Source organism: Colossoma macropomum, unplaced genomic scaffold (assembly GCF_904425465.1).
Source record: "Colossoma macropomum unplaced genomic scaffold, Colossoma_macropomum, whole genome shotgun sequence".
NCBI classification, from domain to species: Eukaryota; Metazoa; Chordata; class Actinopteri; order Characiformes; family Serrasalmidae; genus Colossoma; species Colossoma macropomum.
In genome coordinates, this window is record NW_023494791.1 from 4,559,362 (window position 1) to 4,572,714 (window position 13,353).

At 39.3% G+C, this 13,353-nt stretch overlaps 1 protein-coding gene across 1 annotated transcript in view; it reads right to left on the reverse strand.

Moving 5' to 3' along the window:
- Positions 1–13,353, reverse strand: part of dst (dystonin) — a 277,698-nt gene that overhangs the window by 184,071 nt on the left and 80,274 nt on the right. Inside the window, 2 exon segments of the mRNA XM_036573677.1 lie at positions 1,552–1,629; positions 10,522–10,611. Coding sequence (XP_036429570.1) covers positions 1,552–1,629; positions 10,522–10,611 — 168 coding nt within the window.

Sequence of the window (13,353 nt, forward strand, 5' to 3'; positions counted from 1 at the left end):
TTGAACTCCCTTTGGTACCTTTGCTGTGTTTGATCTTTTCTGTTTTTTTACTTTTTGGACTGTCTCTGACTCTGACTCTGGTCTTTGTGATCTTTATACTTTTTGAGTAAACAGGAATTATGGATTCCAATCCATCTGCAGAGTCTTCCTTACATTAGCAAAGCTAGAAATGTTTTATTATTATTATTATTGTTGTTGTTGTTGTTGTTGTTGTTGTTATTTAATTTTTTTATTTTTACTTAGTTTGTGATGCCCCCCTTTTTTGAAAAAGAAAACGCACAGATAGTTATATTCTTCCCACATCACGTCACTCTGATTAAACAAATCAATACTAAGCACTGAACAATCCTGAATGAGCCTGCATGGGACAAATATCACAGTGTACAGTGCTGTAAAATAGTACTCCTCTTAATTTCCTCTAATTTTGCATTTTTGTCACACTAAATGTTTTAGATCCCCACCAGAATGTAATACAAGACAAAGAGACCAGGTTTTTATCATTTTAAATGTCAGGATTCACCACTGTTCCAAGTTGTAGAGATATTAGATCTCACTGTGGTTCGCTGGAGGCCCAGAGCCTCAGAAATTGCCCTGTAACCATTACCAGACTGATATTTTCCAACAACTTTCTTTCTCATCGATTCCACAATTTCTTTTGATGACGGCATAGTGAGCTGCTTGTTCTAGCCTGCTTCTATGAAGCCCTGCTGATGACATCCCACATAAACAAAAATAACGCATGGCCACGCCTTACTAAGCTGTGGTCAAGGCTTTATTATGTCACTCCCGCACTTTACTAAGTCGTGGCCACATAAGAGGATGTCGTCCCCACGCCTTACTAAGCTGTGGCCATGAAATAATTATCCCCACGCCTTACTGAATTGTGGCCACGCAGTAGGATCTCGTCCCCACGCCTTACTGAGTCATGGCCATGACTTAATTATCTTGTTTCCACGCATAATTCGTGGTTAAGATGTAAAGAAAGTCATTCAGAGTGGTTTGGTGTGAAATGGTTCAGATGTCTTTACAGTGGTGGTGATAGGACCCAGGGGTCGCCATGACAACGACACAAATATAGACATTTTATTTACTATCCAAAACCACCAGTGAACCTACATGTGCCTTCTGAGCTTTATATGGAATGTTGATGATGGTAAAATACGGGAAAATCTGAAAAAATAGGTTTTCTTTGGGGACTATTTTGCCTTAGAACACCCTTCTTGTATCCTTCCGCCATGAATGGATTAAAATAAACTGAAAAAAATACATCTTAGTCCAAAAACTGTATCAAAAAACTACAATAAAACAGTGTCTCAGTCATCAGGCAGCGTATTCATGACCATTTCATGTAATTACGTTCTGTGGGGGAGCTTTTAGAGGTGGACGTCTGGTTCCTATCACCACCACTGTGAACAGTTCTGACTCGGTAAGCTTCTCTAAAACAATTTCACACCAAACCACTCTGAATGACTCTGTTTACATCTTAACCAATTAATTATACAGCACTTTTGAAAAATCGGTGGAGTTCCCCTTTTAAAGGTGTGCTCTTACCTGCCGCCGTTTTAAGTAGTCCAGTGCTATCTGTACATTCTGGAGTCTGTGGAAGCGCATGCGGCCCTTCTCCCGAGGCTGCGAGAGGGGAAGAGAAGAAGAAAACGTGAGGCTACATCACCTTCAGCTCTTCTCTCAGCAGCACAAACTCACCGCATCTCAGCCGCAGGACAGACGGCGACGCTTCCGTGTTATATAGAGCTGCAGGGAGAAAAACACAGTGACCCCTATTTCTCCAAGGGGTCAGGGCTACAAATCAGCATCAGTGCAGTAGACGGGAAAGCTGATCTCCTTTGTGAGCGGGCGAGCAGGTGAGAGAGCAGAACAAAAAAAGACCAAAATACACTTCCATTGTGATCGACCCACAAAGATTTACATACCACAGTGCAGCTAATGAACCAAACTTTATCTGTGAGTGATTTAAAACACAAAACACCAGTGGACTTCATTCCTTCTCAGAAGAAATCTGAACCATTTTCACAGCCAGCTTGAAAGCTGAGACTTTAGGTGCTGGAACTGTGAGAAGCTGTGATGCTTGATGAGCCTGAGGGACCAGCAGGCTGTGTGACGGGGCTGAGGGAGCAGGTAGCCAGGCCTGGAACACAGCTACTGTAAAGCTCAAAGGCTGAAGCATGAGGCAATCAGTGCTATAACAAGGGCCATTCAGCTGGAAAATGATATATGAGGCACATTAAGCAGAGGCAGAGAGAGACAGAGGGCTGTGTTGAGACTACTGGTCTCAGAAATAGGTGAGATACTTGGTTTACTGCATTAATACATCTGTGATGTTTCTCTTTCATGGCCCCTATTCTTATAATAGCTTTTAACTTTACTGTGCTTGAGGCTCTTTTTAAAGGGCCCATATCCTAAACTTTCCATGCATTTTATTCTTTCCCCTGAGGTCCACTTATACCATTTCTGTGGTTCTATGCACCAAAAACAGACATAATTCATTTTGCCTGATGATATTCCAGCCTCTCTTTATCCCTTACAGTTAAACAGACTAATTTTGTTACTGTGCCTTTAAGACTGATATGTAAATGAGCTCTGTTCCGATTGGCTGCCCTACATTGTGCCTCACTCAAAAGCAGTCCAGGCTGAAACACTTCTTATAACTTAAGCTTGAATGGGCAGGGCTAAACCGCTGCAGGATGAATAGATGGATATCTGTAAATGCGTCTGGTTTTAGTGACATCACAAAACCAATGAATTCCAAATTTGCTGTCTTTGCAGCTTAGTTTCCACATATGGGCTGTGGGCTGGGGAGTGGAGCCCATTTTTAAACTTTAACAGTGTCCACATATGACATCAAACTATTTTATCTAAAAAATGTGAGGAAAATTTGGTTTTATATGATATGGGCCCTTTAAATATATCTACGAATGAGCAGGCGATGGATGACAAATGTAGGCCTGGGCAATATCTAAAATAATTAGCATGATATTTAATTGTTAAAAATCAGAAGTATCGATTACTACCCCCCCGCCGCCCCTTCCCTCCAGCCTCCGAATGATAGTGCATTTGTGAGCTCCTGCTGGTGTGGGTTCGTGGCTGGGCTTATATCTCCCTCAGATTCACATCCATTTGCTTTACATGTTAAAAAACGAGTCATTTTCCATCATTTAGAGCTGATTCCTCAGGATTACAGCTATAGTTGCCTGTAAGGAATCATGAAATATTATATTTTCACAATTGTACAGCTCATCTGAACCATCAGGACACTTGAACTGTGCGGAAAATCTTGAAATTATCCGCAGATGGTATGTCGTGCACTGGGAGACAGTGGAATATTAATGTTACCATAGCCTAACAAATTATTAATGCCCTGTAATGATTTATTGCTGTACTAGTAAAAAGGAAGAAAATGTAGCTGTTAAAACGAAATTAGTTTTCTCAGTTCTCTCAGTGTTTCATAGGCGATAATCACTATCGCCCAGGCCTAGACCAGTGTGTACATACATACACAGCTTTTCCAGACTTGTGTTTGTTGTAGATGCAACAAGCCACACAAGCCGAAACTTAAAATACAGACAGTAAAAACATCGATTTAGCAGGACCTGACCGGTATAGTGAATCCTGAATATAACAACTGATACTGAGGTCTAAAAATCCAGCCAATAAAGCATCAATATTTAGCGACTTTTAGATTTTACTATGAACAGACACTCTGAGGAGAGAAAAACTGTTCATTTCTGAGGATATAATGCTTTAATGCTGTCTTTATGAAGCCTAACAGTCACCACTTAGTCCAAGAACTAGTAAGTTTGGTTAAAAACATGTAAAATGCTTTCAGCTTGTATGAAGAAAACTGGTAAATGAAGGAAAAATAACATAAACAGAATTAACAAAAAATAACGAAACCACTGGGAACTCTGTGAAGCTCCGCCCTCTTCAAAAATATGAAGAGAATTCAGCTTTCATGGGCGCTTTAAACTCAAACAGCAGAAAGTCACAAAGTCTTAAAGAAGACGTTCATATTATTTTACTATGAATGTTGTAGCACAAGGGCAGAGCGTCACAGAATTCTTAGAGGTTTTGTTATTTTTGTTAATTCTGTTTATCTTATTTGTTTATCTTATTAAAAAGTTTGATGTAATATGTCCATATATGGAAATAGCCGCAAAAAAGCCTGTTTTGAATTGAACAAGGTACCTTTACATATATCAGTCTTAAAAGCAATGTAAGAAAAAGACCCTGTTTATCTGATAAAGAGTTTAATTTTGGTATGTAAACCCATATAAAAGTCACAAACTTACAACCCCATTTCCAAAAAAGTTGGGATGCTGTGCAAAATGTAAATAAAAACAAAATGCAATGATATGCAAATCACTTAAACCCTATATTTCATTGAAAACAGTACAAAGACAACATATCAAATGTTGAAACTGAGAATTTTTTTTGAAAAATATTTGCCCATTTTGAATTTGAAGTTGTGAAATGATAAAAAAAAAACACCTGGTGGTTGATTGGCAACAGGTCAGTAATGTAATTGGGTATAAAAAGATCATCTCAGAGAGGCGGAGTCTTTCAGAAGTAAAGATGAGGAGGGGTTCACCACTCTGTGAAAGACTGCATGATCAAATAGTGCAACAATCAAGAATAACGTTTCTCAACATAAAATAGCAAAGAACTTTTGCTTTTCATCATCTACGGTACATAATATCATTAAAAGATTCAGAGAATCTGGAGAAATCTCTGTATGTAAGGAACAAGGCCAAAAACCAGTATTTGCTGGCCGTGATCTTTGGGCCCTCAGGCAGCACTGCATTAAAAACAGACATGATTCTGTACTGGAAATCACTGCATGGACTCAGAAACACTTCTGACCAGACCAGTGTCTGTAAAAACAGTTCATCACTGCATCCACATATGCAAGTTAAAACCCTAAAACACAAAGTGGAAACTGTATATAAATAAGATCCAGAAATGCTGCCACCTTCTCTGGGCCCGAGCTCATTTAAAATGGTCTGAGGTGAAGTGGAAAAGTGTACTGTGGTCCAACAAATCAACATTTGAAATTCTTTTTGGAAATCATGGACACTGTGTCCTCTGGGCTAAAGACCACTCAGCTTGTTATCAGTGTACAGTTCAAAAGCCAGTATTCATGATGGTATAGGGGGCATTAGTGCACATGGCATGGGTGACATGCATATCTGTGAAGGCACCATTAATGCTGAACAATAAATACATGTTTTGGCAAAATACGCTGCCATCCAGACGACGTCTTTTTCAGGGAAGGCCTTGATTATGTCAGCAAAACAATGTCAAACCACATTTTGCATGTATTACAGCAGCATTGCTCCGTATTTAAAGAGTCCAGGTGCTAAACTGGCCTGCCTGCAGTCCAGATCTGTCCCCACTGAAAACATCTGGTGCATTATGAAATGAAAAATACTGCAAATTAGACCCCAAACTGTTGAACAGCTGAAATCCTATATCAAAACGAACAGGAAAACATTTCACTTTCAAAGCTACATCAACTGGACTCCTCAGTTCCCAAACACTTTGGGAAAAGAAGAAGCGATGAAACACAGAGGTAAACAGGCCCCCGTCCCAACTTTTTTGGAATGTGTTGTGGCATCAAATTCAAAATGGGCACATATTTTCAAAAAACAATAAAAATTTCTCAGTTTCAACATCTGATTTGTTGTCTTTGTAGTATTTTCCTTTAAAACTATGGTTTACTTGATTTGCACATCATTGCATCCTATTTTTATTTACATTCTGCACAGCGTCCCAACTTTTTTGGAAATAAACACCCTAAATGGATCTCATGGAAAGAATACATGAAACACATGAATGCAGGATGTTCAGAGTTGATTCCACAAATCAAATCCCAGTCAGTGAAGCGCTATTTAGCTGGAGTTCCTTTATTGTTTAAACAAATTCCTTAATATAAGCCGATGTGCATCCTTTTGGATCTTTAAAATTGGTATCAGTCACTCAATTTTCACATTGGTCAGGCCCTACTACATTAAAAAAGCAAAGAAAATGTATGGATTTATAAGTGATATCACCAATATGACCGGTGATATCGTGCAATGAAGTGCAAGGAATTTGATTTGGGTCATTCAGTCACAGTGCAAGCTTCTAAGGCTGGAAACGGAGAGAGAGGCCAGGCTCACATTCTGAAGCACTCCATGGCAACCCCATCAATGGCAGAGGCTCTACTCGAACAATGCAGTGCATGGTGTTTACCTATCTCAACCCCTGAATTCCTACAGTCCACCATCAAGAAGCCAAGCTCTCCAGGTTTGGCACTCTGATTAATGGTCACTGCACACTCTACGTTAGTACTGTTACTGAGGGAGGAAGGAGGGCAGGTGATCACACCTACCCCCTTATCCTCATCATCATCATCCTGCACACGTCCATGCCGCTCAACCGCGCATGCTTCGGCCGCACTCACCAACCGCAACGTCTTCAGAAAATCGCGCTCCCTCGGCTTACCCGCGGGAACGCAAGCGAGAACAGGACAGACACACAGACAGGTGGACAAATGAGGAGAGATGAGCAGAGAGGGAGGAACAGGGGAAGAAGGGAGAGAGAGGAGAGAGAAAAGTAAACAAAAGAAAGAGGACAGCAATTTTTGAAGAGCTCTCAGACAAGGTGGCCATTACTGCTCATTAAAATGGAATTGTGAAGCTCCTCATTTGGTCTAGGGAGTGTTTACAGTAGGCCTGTGCCGGTAAGAGAATCCTCTTATTAACCCTGCTGAAAATAACCACGGTAAACAGTTAAACCAGGGTCCGGTCACTTTTCATTCCAGCTTCAGCGTTAGGGACCATCTAAAAATTACTAGAAGAAAAGATCTCTAAGCACATTTGCTGATGATGTGTCCAGACACTGTATTAGAGACACTTTATAAGTTAAGTTCATATTACAGAAGCAAATCTTATCTTATATAGATCAATTTAAAGAAATTTCTTTTTTTCCTGATGTGCACTGACCAGCCACTTCATTAAGGACATCACCTTGTTTCTACACTCACTGTCCACTTTATCAGCTCTACTGACTATACAGGAGCACTGTAGTCCATCTGTTTCTCTGCATACTTTGTTACCCTGTTCTTCAAAGGTCAGGACCCCCACAGAGCAGGTATTATTTGGGAGGTGGGTCATCCTAAGCACTGCAGTGACACTGACGCGTTAGTGTGTGTTGCGCTGGTGCGAATGAGAACGGTCCACTAGCCAAAACCATCCAGCCAACAGTGACCTGTGACCACTGATGAAGGACCAGAGGATGACCAACACAAACTGTGCAGCAGATGAGCTGTTGTCTCTGACTTTACATCTACAAGGTGGACTGACAAGGTAGTATTGTCTCATATAGTGGACAGTGAGCGGACACAGTGTTTAAAAACTCCAGCAGCACTGCTGTGTCTGATCCACTCATACCAGCACAACAATAATAACAGTGCAAATAATAATAATAGCAACACCTTTTGTTTCAGTCATTTTGAGACGGTCCCTAACTCTGAAGCGGATGCAGAAGCGAATGAAGCGAAAGATATATATACATAACGGCACAGTTCTTTGAAAGTTGTGGCTGTATTTTACTGCAATCTTTAATTTGGCCACAAAACTCCAATTAATCTAGTATGAAAGAACAGAACAGCGAACGCCACACAAACTTTCCCGTCTGATGCTGCGGTGTCTGCAGTCGCTTAGCTTAGTTTGACTGTAGAAGAGCTGAGATATGACAGTATGTTTACTGAGACCTGAAGCTGTTTTGTCTGACGTCTGAAATCTGACGCTGTGGCTCCTAAACAATACCATACCACAGATTTGTACAGGGGGCTGTTTCTGCAGTAACCCTGCAAACTGTCACCAGGCACAGGCCTAGCTTACAGACTTGAAATGACAGATATCATGAGTTAACAGAGCTATTGGGGAATTCTCAGGCTACATACAGAGAATTTCACAGGCGAATCAGGCCTGTTTTAGAGCAGACGAGCTTCAACTACTTTGGTAGCTTAATTTATGAAAGGCTTTAAAGGGGAATTACATCAATTTTTAAAATTCTTGCATAATCAAATGGGTAAGTTGTAAACCAAGTCATTCAGACTGGTTTGGTGTGAAATTCTCTGCTCTGTAGAGAAACTTGCTGAGAATTGTTCACAGTGGTGGTGATGAGACATTGAGACCCCTGGTTCCTATCACCACCACTGTGAAGGAATCAGAGTCTGTAAGTTTCTCTACACCAAACCACTCTGAATGACTCTGTTTACATCTCAATGACTGAATAATGGAGAATTAAAAAAAAAAGGAAGGAAAATTTAGATGTTTAATTTCTAAGGTCCGGAGGTATTTGGGTGCCTCCTCAAAAGCTACAACTGGCGACAGCAATACACATCAGCACTGACCACACACAATTCATTTATATGAATTAGAATAACTGCCACATTAATGATGCCAATCAGCATCACTGCAGCACAGTCTCCTATAACTGGACCAACTGTACTGCTGAATATTAGGGATGCGGATTCTGACTAATTTTGACATATGAGTATCTCCAAGAGTTAATGAACAGATATTTAGTTAACCCTAGGCAAGAAAAAGCAAAATAAAATAATAAATATAATAATACTACTCATTTTAGGAATGATGGAATTCCCCTTTAATAATATGTCAATAGCAGTGTTCTCATGGTGTTCTCACAAGGGGAATTCCACAAATTTTTCTAAATTTTGCACAATTAAATGGTTGCAATGTACAAGTCATTCAGATTGTTTTGATGTGAAATGGCACATTCTAGAGAAACCTACAGAGTTAGAATTGCTCACAGTGGTGGTGACGGGTACCTAGCATTTAATGCTACATCACAGAAAGCTTTTATGTGACTTATTAATGCCTGAGACGTTTTTTTTTACGATGGTTTTGACCTAAAATGTACTTTTAAATCCATTCATGGCGGAGGGGTACCTGCAGAGTGTTGTATAGCAAAATAGTCCCCAAAGATAACTCTCTTTTTTCAGATTTTTCACTATTTTACTTTTTTTTTTCAACATTACATATAAAACTCAGAAGATGTGCAGGTTCACTGGTGGTTTTGGATAGTAAATAAAATGTCTTGTGTTGTAGTCATGGTGACCCCTGGTTCCTATCACCACCACTGTAAAGAAATCTGAGTCGGTAAGTTTCTCTACAATGAATCATTTCACATCAAACCACTTTGAATGACTCTGTTTACATCTCAACGACTGAATTACACAGACATTTTGGAAAAGTGGTACAATTCCCCTTTAAGGCACTCAGATACTAGCAAAGCTGTCCTGTTCATGTATAGAGCCAATGCTTCTTTCAATTGCCCTGTATATTTTTTCCATCTTCCCATAACAAATAAGTGAAAAGTGATCTCAGTATTCAAAAAAACTGCACCACGAATGGTTAACTGAGTGCCTGTCCCTTATGAAGATGTTGCTGATTGGTGTCCAGTATATCGCTGTTGTCGGAAGAAAACCTTGTATCTCAGTTTTTTTTTACATTTTTCAGTTTTTGACATAATTTGAAAATACATGTTACCCTTTACATTGTGTGTAAATTTCACGATGAACGGACTGAAAGAAATGACCTAAAATGATCTGGAAAAAAATCTGGTTCCATTGACTTGCATTAAAAGTAAAGTAGGGTTTTTCCTTCTCCTGTAAAGTTACCATTTTGGAGACACAAGGTTTTCTTCCGACAACAGCGATATGATTAATAATACAGCATAATTACTCAGTAACCAGGGTTCAACAGCATCGACACACAAATGTCTCCTTTTGCAAACTCCAATAACTTTAAACACAGGTATTTAAACAGAACATATGCAGAGGAATAAGACTGGCGAACAGATGTCAAAGAAGAATTCCCCAATAGCTGATACCAGTCATCATTACACGGTTGATGCATCCAGCTGATGCAATGCAGAACAGTGTAACTGACTCTGAATAAACAAAATGCTTTATTAAAACAGATGGTACTTTTGCCTCCAGCAAATCTCATCAGAAGAGCAGATTTGTACTTACAAAAAGTTAAAAACAGTACAAAAGCAACATACAGATGAGCCATGGTTCAAATGTAGTGCTAATCAACCAATCGTATGTTAGAATCTCACGTAATGTGCAGTCTATGAATTAATTTTAGATTCTTGCAATGCATTGTTAGATGCACCACTATTAAGCTATTAAGCACAAAAGCACAAAAAGTATCAGTAGAGTACAAAAAAGGTCTAGCAAGTTAGAAATGTATGTTTTAAAGGCCTTTTGAATGAGTTTAGTGACATATTCTGATGTGGACTGTTGCAGCTACCAAAGCTACTGTACTGGCCCTTACAGCATTGTGAGGTTACCACAAGAAAGTGCAACTTACACGATTAAAGTGTCCTCAATATCTCAAACGCTACCGCTCCACATATACTGAGCCAACAGTAGACATACTGGACAGTAAACATGGATGTATTTAAGGTGATAGAGACAATACTACTCACCAATGTGTCACCAGACAGGACCTCCAGTAATGAGATCAGGTTATGTCCATCTCGCAAATCCTCATACAGGTCATTTACGTGCTTTCGTACCTGTGAGACACATGCAGAAGACGTTACACAGTGAATTCATAACTTACTGGCCTGCTAACATAAACATTATATTACACGTAAGAAGCTATGGGATAAAAATTGACAAATTTCTGTAGTTTTATTCCGCTTTTCTAAAAAATACAGAAGAAACTCACCTGTAACTACAACAGCCTGTGAATTTACTGTCTGTTCTAGATAAAACTTACACCTACACTGTTTATACCTCACCATCAAGCCCACATGTCTGTCCTAAACGTACTGACTGCTAATGAGGGCGTAAACTAGTAGTTTAGCTTCTTTATAATATTGTGGGTAAATATATCCATGCACTGCTCCACTGCTCTACTGTAGGGCCGCACTATATAGACAAAACATGAGTATCGCAGTTGTATTGCTACATATTGCAATATGCCTTGGTGAAGCAATAATGTGACCAGTTAAAGACTGGCCTGCATCATTTTGACCCAAGTGCTTTACTTTGGTTGGATTAACATGAACAGCTTCATTCAACAAGAACACACACATAAAATTATAGACATGGTGGTTTATGGGTAATTCTCCATTGGAGTGGGAGTTCAGGTGGATACATTTAAAAAAATCTAATTTTTTCATCCCAAAACTAAATAATCTTAATATGTTTATTAATATCTCCTATTATCATATATGCAAAAAGGAGAGCTCAATTCCAAACATATTTTACAGTCACTGGTGTTGTATGAACATGGTGTGACACCAGTGACGGTGACTCCAGTAATATTCTGGTTAAAACTGAGGATTCTGTAAATTGGCTGACTCGTTGGTGGTCAGGTGACCTTGTGCAACTATTAAAAATCAGTAATAAAAATGATTTCTGGCTTTATTTTGACAAATTTTAATTACACAGCCATTAAAGCACAAAACACCAGTTACACATAGAAGTTATGTGCAGCCGTATAAACAAAATTATTAATAAATTAATGAAATATAGTGAGCGAGTGTGACTCGACTTCTCATGCCTTGAGGTGCTTCCTCTCCGATGAGCCTCAACCCAAAGATGCAGTTTAATAGAGCTGAAAATACTGTGGTAAAATGTAAAATAAGAGTCCCGATAACAGCAGTGATCAAAATCTCTGTGTGAATTTTTAAAATAAAATACATTTTTTTAAATGTAGTATAACATCATTGATATAAACAGTAAATATGAATCTGGTTTATACACATTCCTCAGTTAAACCTCCTAAAATATTATTTTATATTAAAAATGTAGAAAATTTGTTATGTCAGGAGCTGTTTTACAGATGCAGAGCGACTATAAAACAGCATCAAAAAAGAGAAATCAGAGAATCATAAGAGAAAAGTGTTATTTAATCTTAGGTCAACTGTGTAAATGTACATACTGACATTTGGAGCTGTGCCTAATATTTTAAGCATCTTTTAAAGCCCTGCAACCTTTGTGACATGGTTTCCCCTCCAAATGGAGAATGACCCTTATACGTAAATTAAAGATTATCTGAAAGCAGAGTTTCCCGCCATTATCAGCTATTCAACAATGCTAATAAACAGTATATATTATGCAGCCTTTTTCCACTGCATGACACAAGCTTTCATTGACTCTTAGCCACAATAGAGCTTTTTAATATTGCGTATAACATAATTAAAGGAATGGTTTGGCGAATAATCAGATTTACCCGATTTTCCACTTACCCCAGATGTAGTCAATCAGCTAAGACACGTTTGCTTCTGTAGTTTAGAACTGGAGCTACAATGCTAACATTGCTAACAAAGACTATAACTTAATAGTCACCCAAATAATTTCTGTAAAAAGTGCACCCCCAAAACTTCTCTTAACTCACTCATACCACATCAGGACTTAATTAAGGTCGTGCAAACTTGCTGATGACAGCGAAGTATAACTTACTGTTAACTATGAAAATGAAAAAAAGCTTCACGCCATTTCAGACAACACCAGGGCTGGCATTCACAAAGCAGGACTGATCTTGGATCCGATGACTCCATACTGATAATGGTCATTGTCACAAATACTGATTCTAGATCAGCTCTGAGTCCTAAAAGGGTTTGTCTAAGTTAAGTTACCCTTTATTAATACCACAATAGGGAAATTCACCTCCTCATTTAACCCATCTGTGCAGTGAAACACCACATATACACTAGTTACACTAGGGGGCGGTGAGCACAGTGGGCAGCCCTATCCACAGCACCCGGGGGGGCAGTTGGGGTGAGGTGTCTTGCTCAAGGGCACTTCAGTCATGTCCTGTCAGCTCAGGGGATCGAACCGGCGACCTTCCGGTCTCATGGCTGGTTCCATAACCTCCAGCCCATGACTGCCTCCACTTGGCTGCCAGCGCTTGTGTTCACTTTTTAAACCACACTGACAAATCTGCGCGACCATAATGAAGACCTGGATGCTGCCTGAGAGAAGGTTTGGTAATGTATTTTTACAGAATCAAATTGGGCTAATTTCGGTGACTACTGAGGACTAGTATTTGTTAGCCATGTTAGCCTCGCAGCTCCAGTTTTAAACTAAAGAAGTGAAATTTGGACTTGAAATATGCTTCCACGAATCAACTACATCTGGGGTAAGTGACAAACTGTAGAAATTAGATTTTTCAGAAAACCATTCTTTTAAAACAGCATAATTTCTCCTTCCTCCTCAGTTCTGTATTATTCATGCTAGCTACTCGCTAACAACAGAATTCTTATCTTCAGGCTTCTCACACTCCACAGCTTGGGCAGCATTCAGAT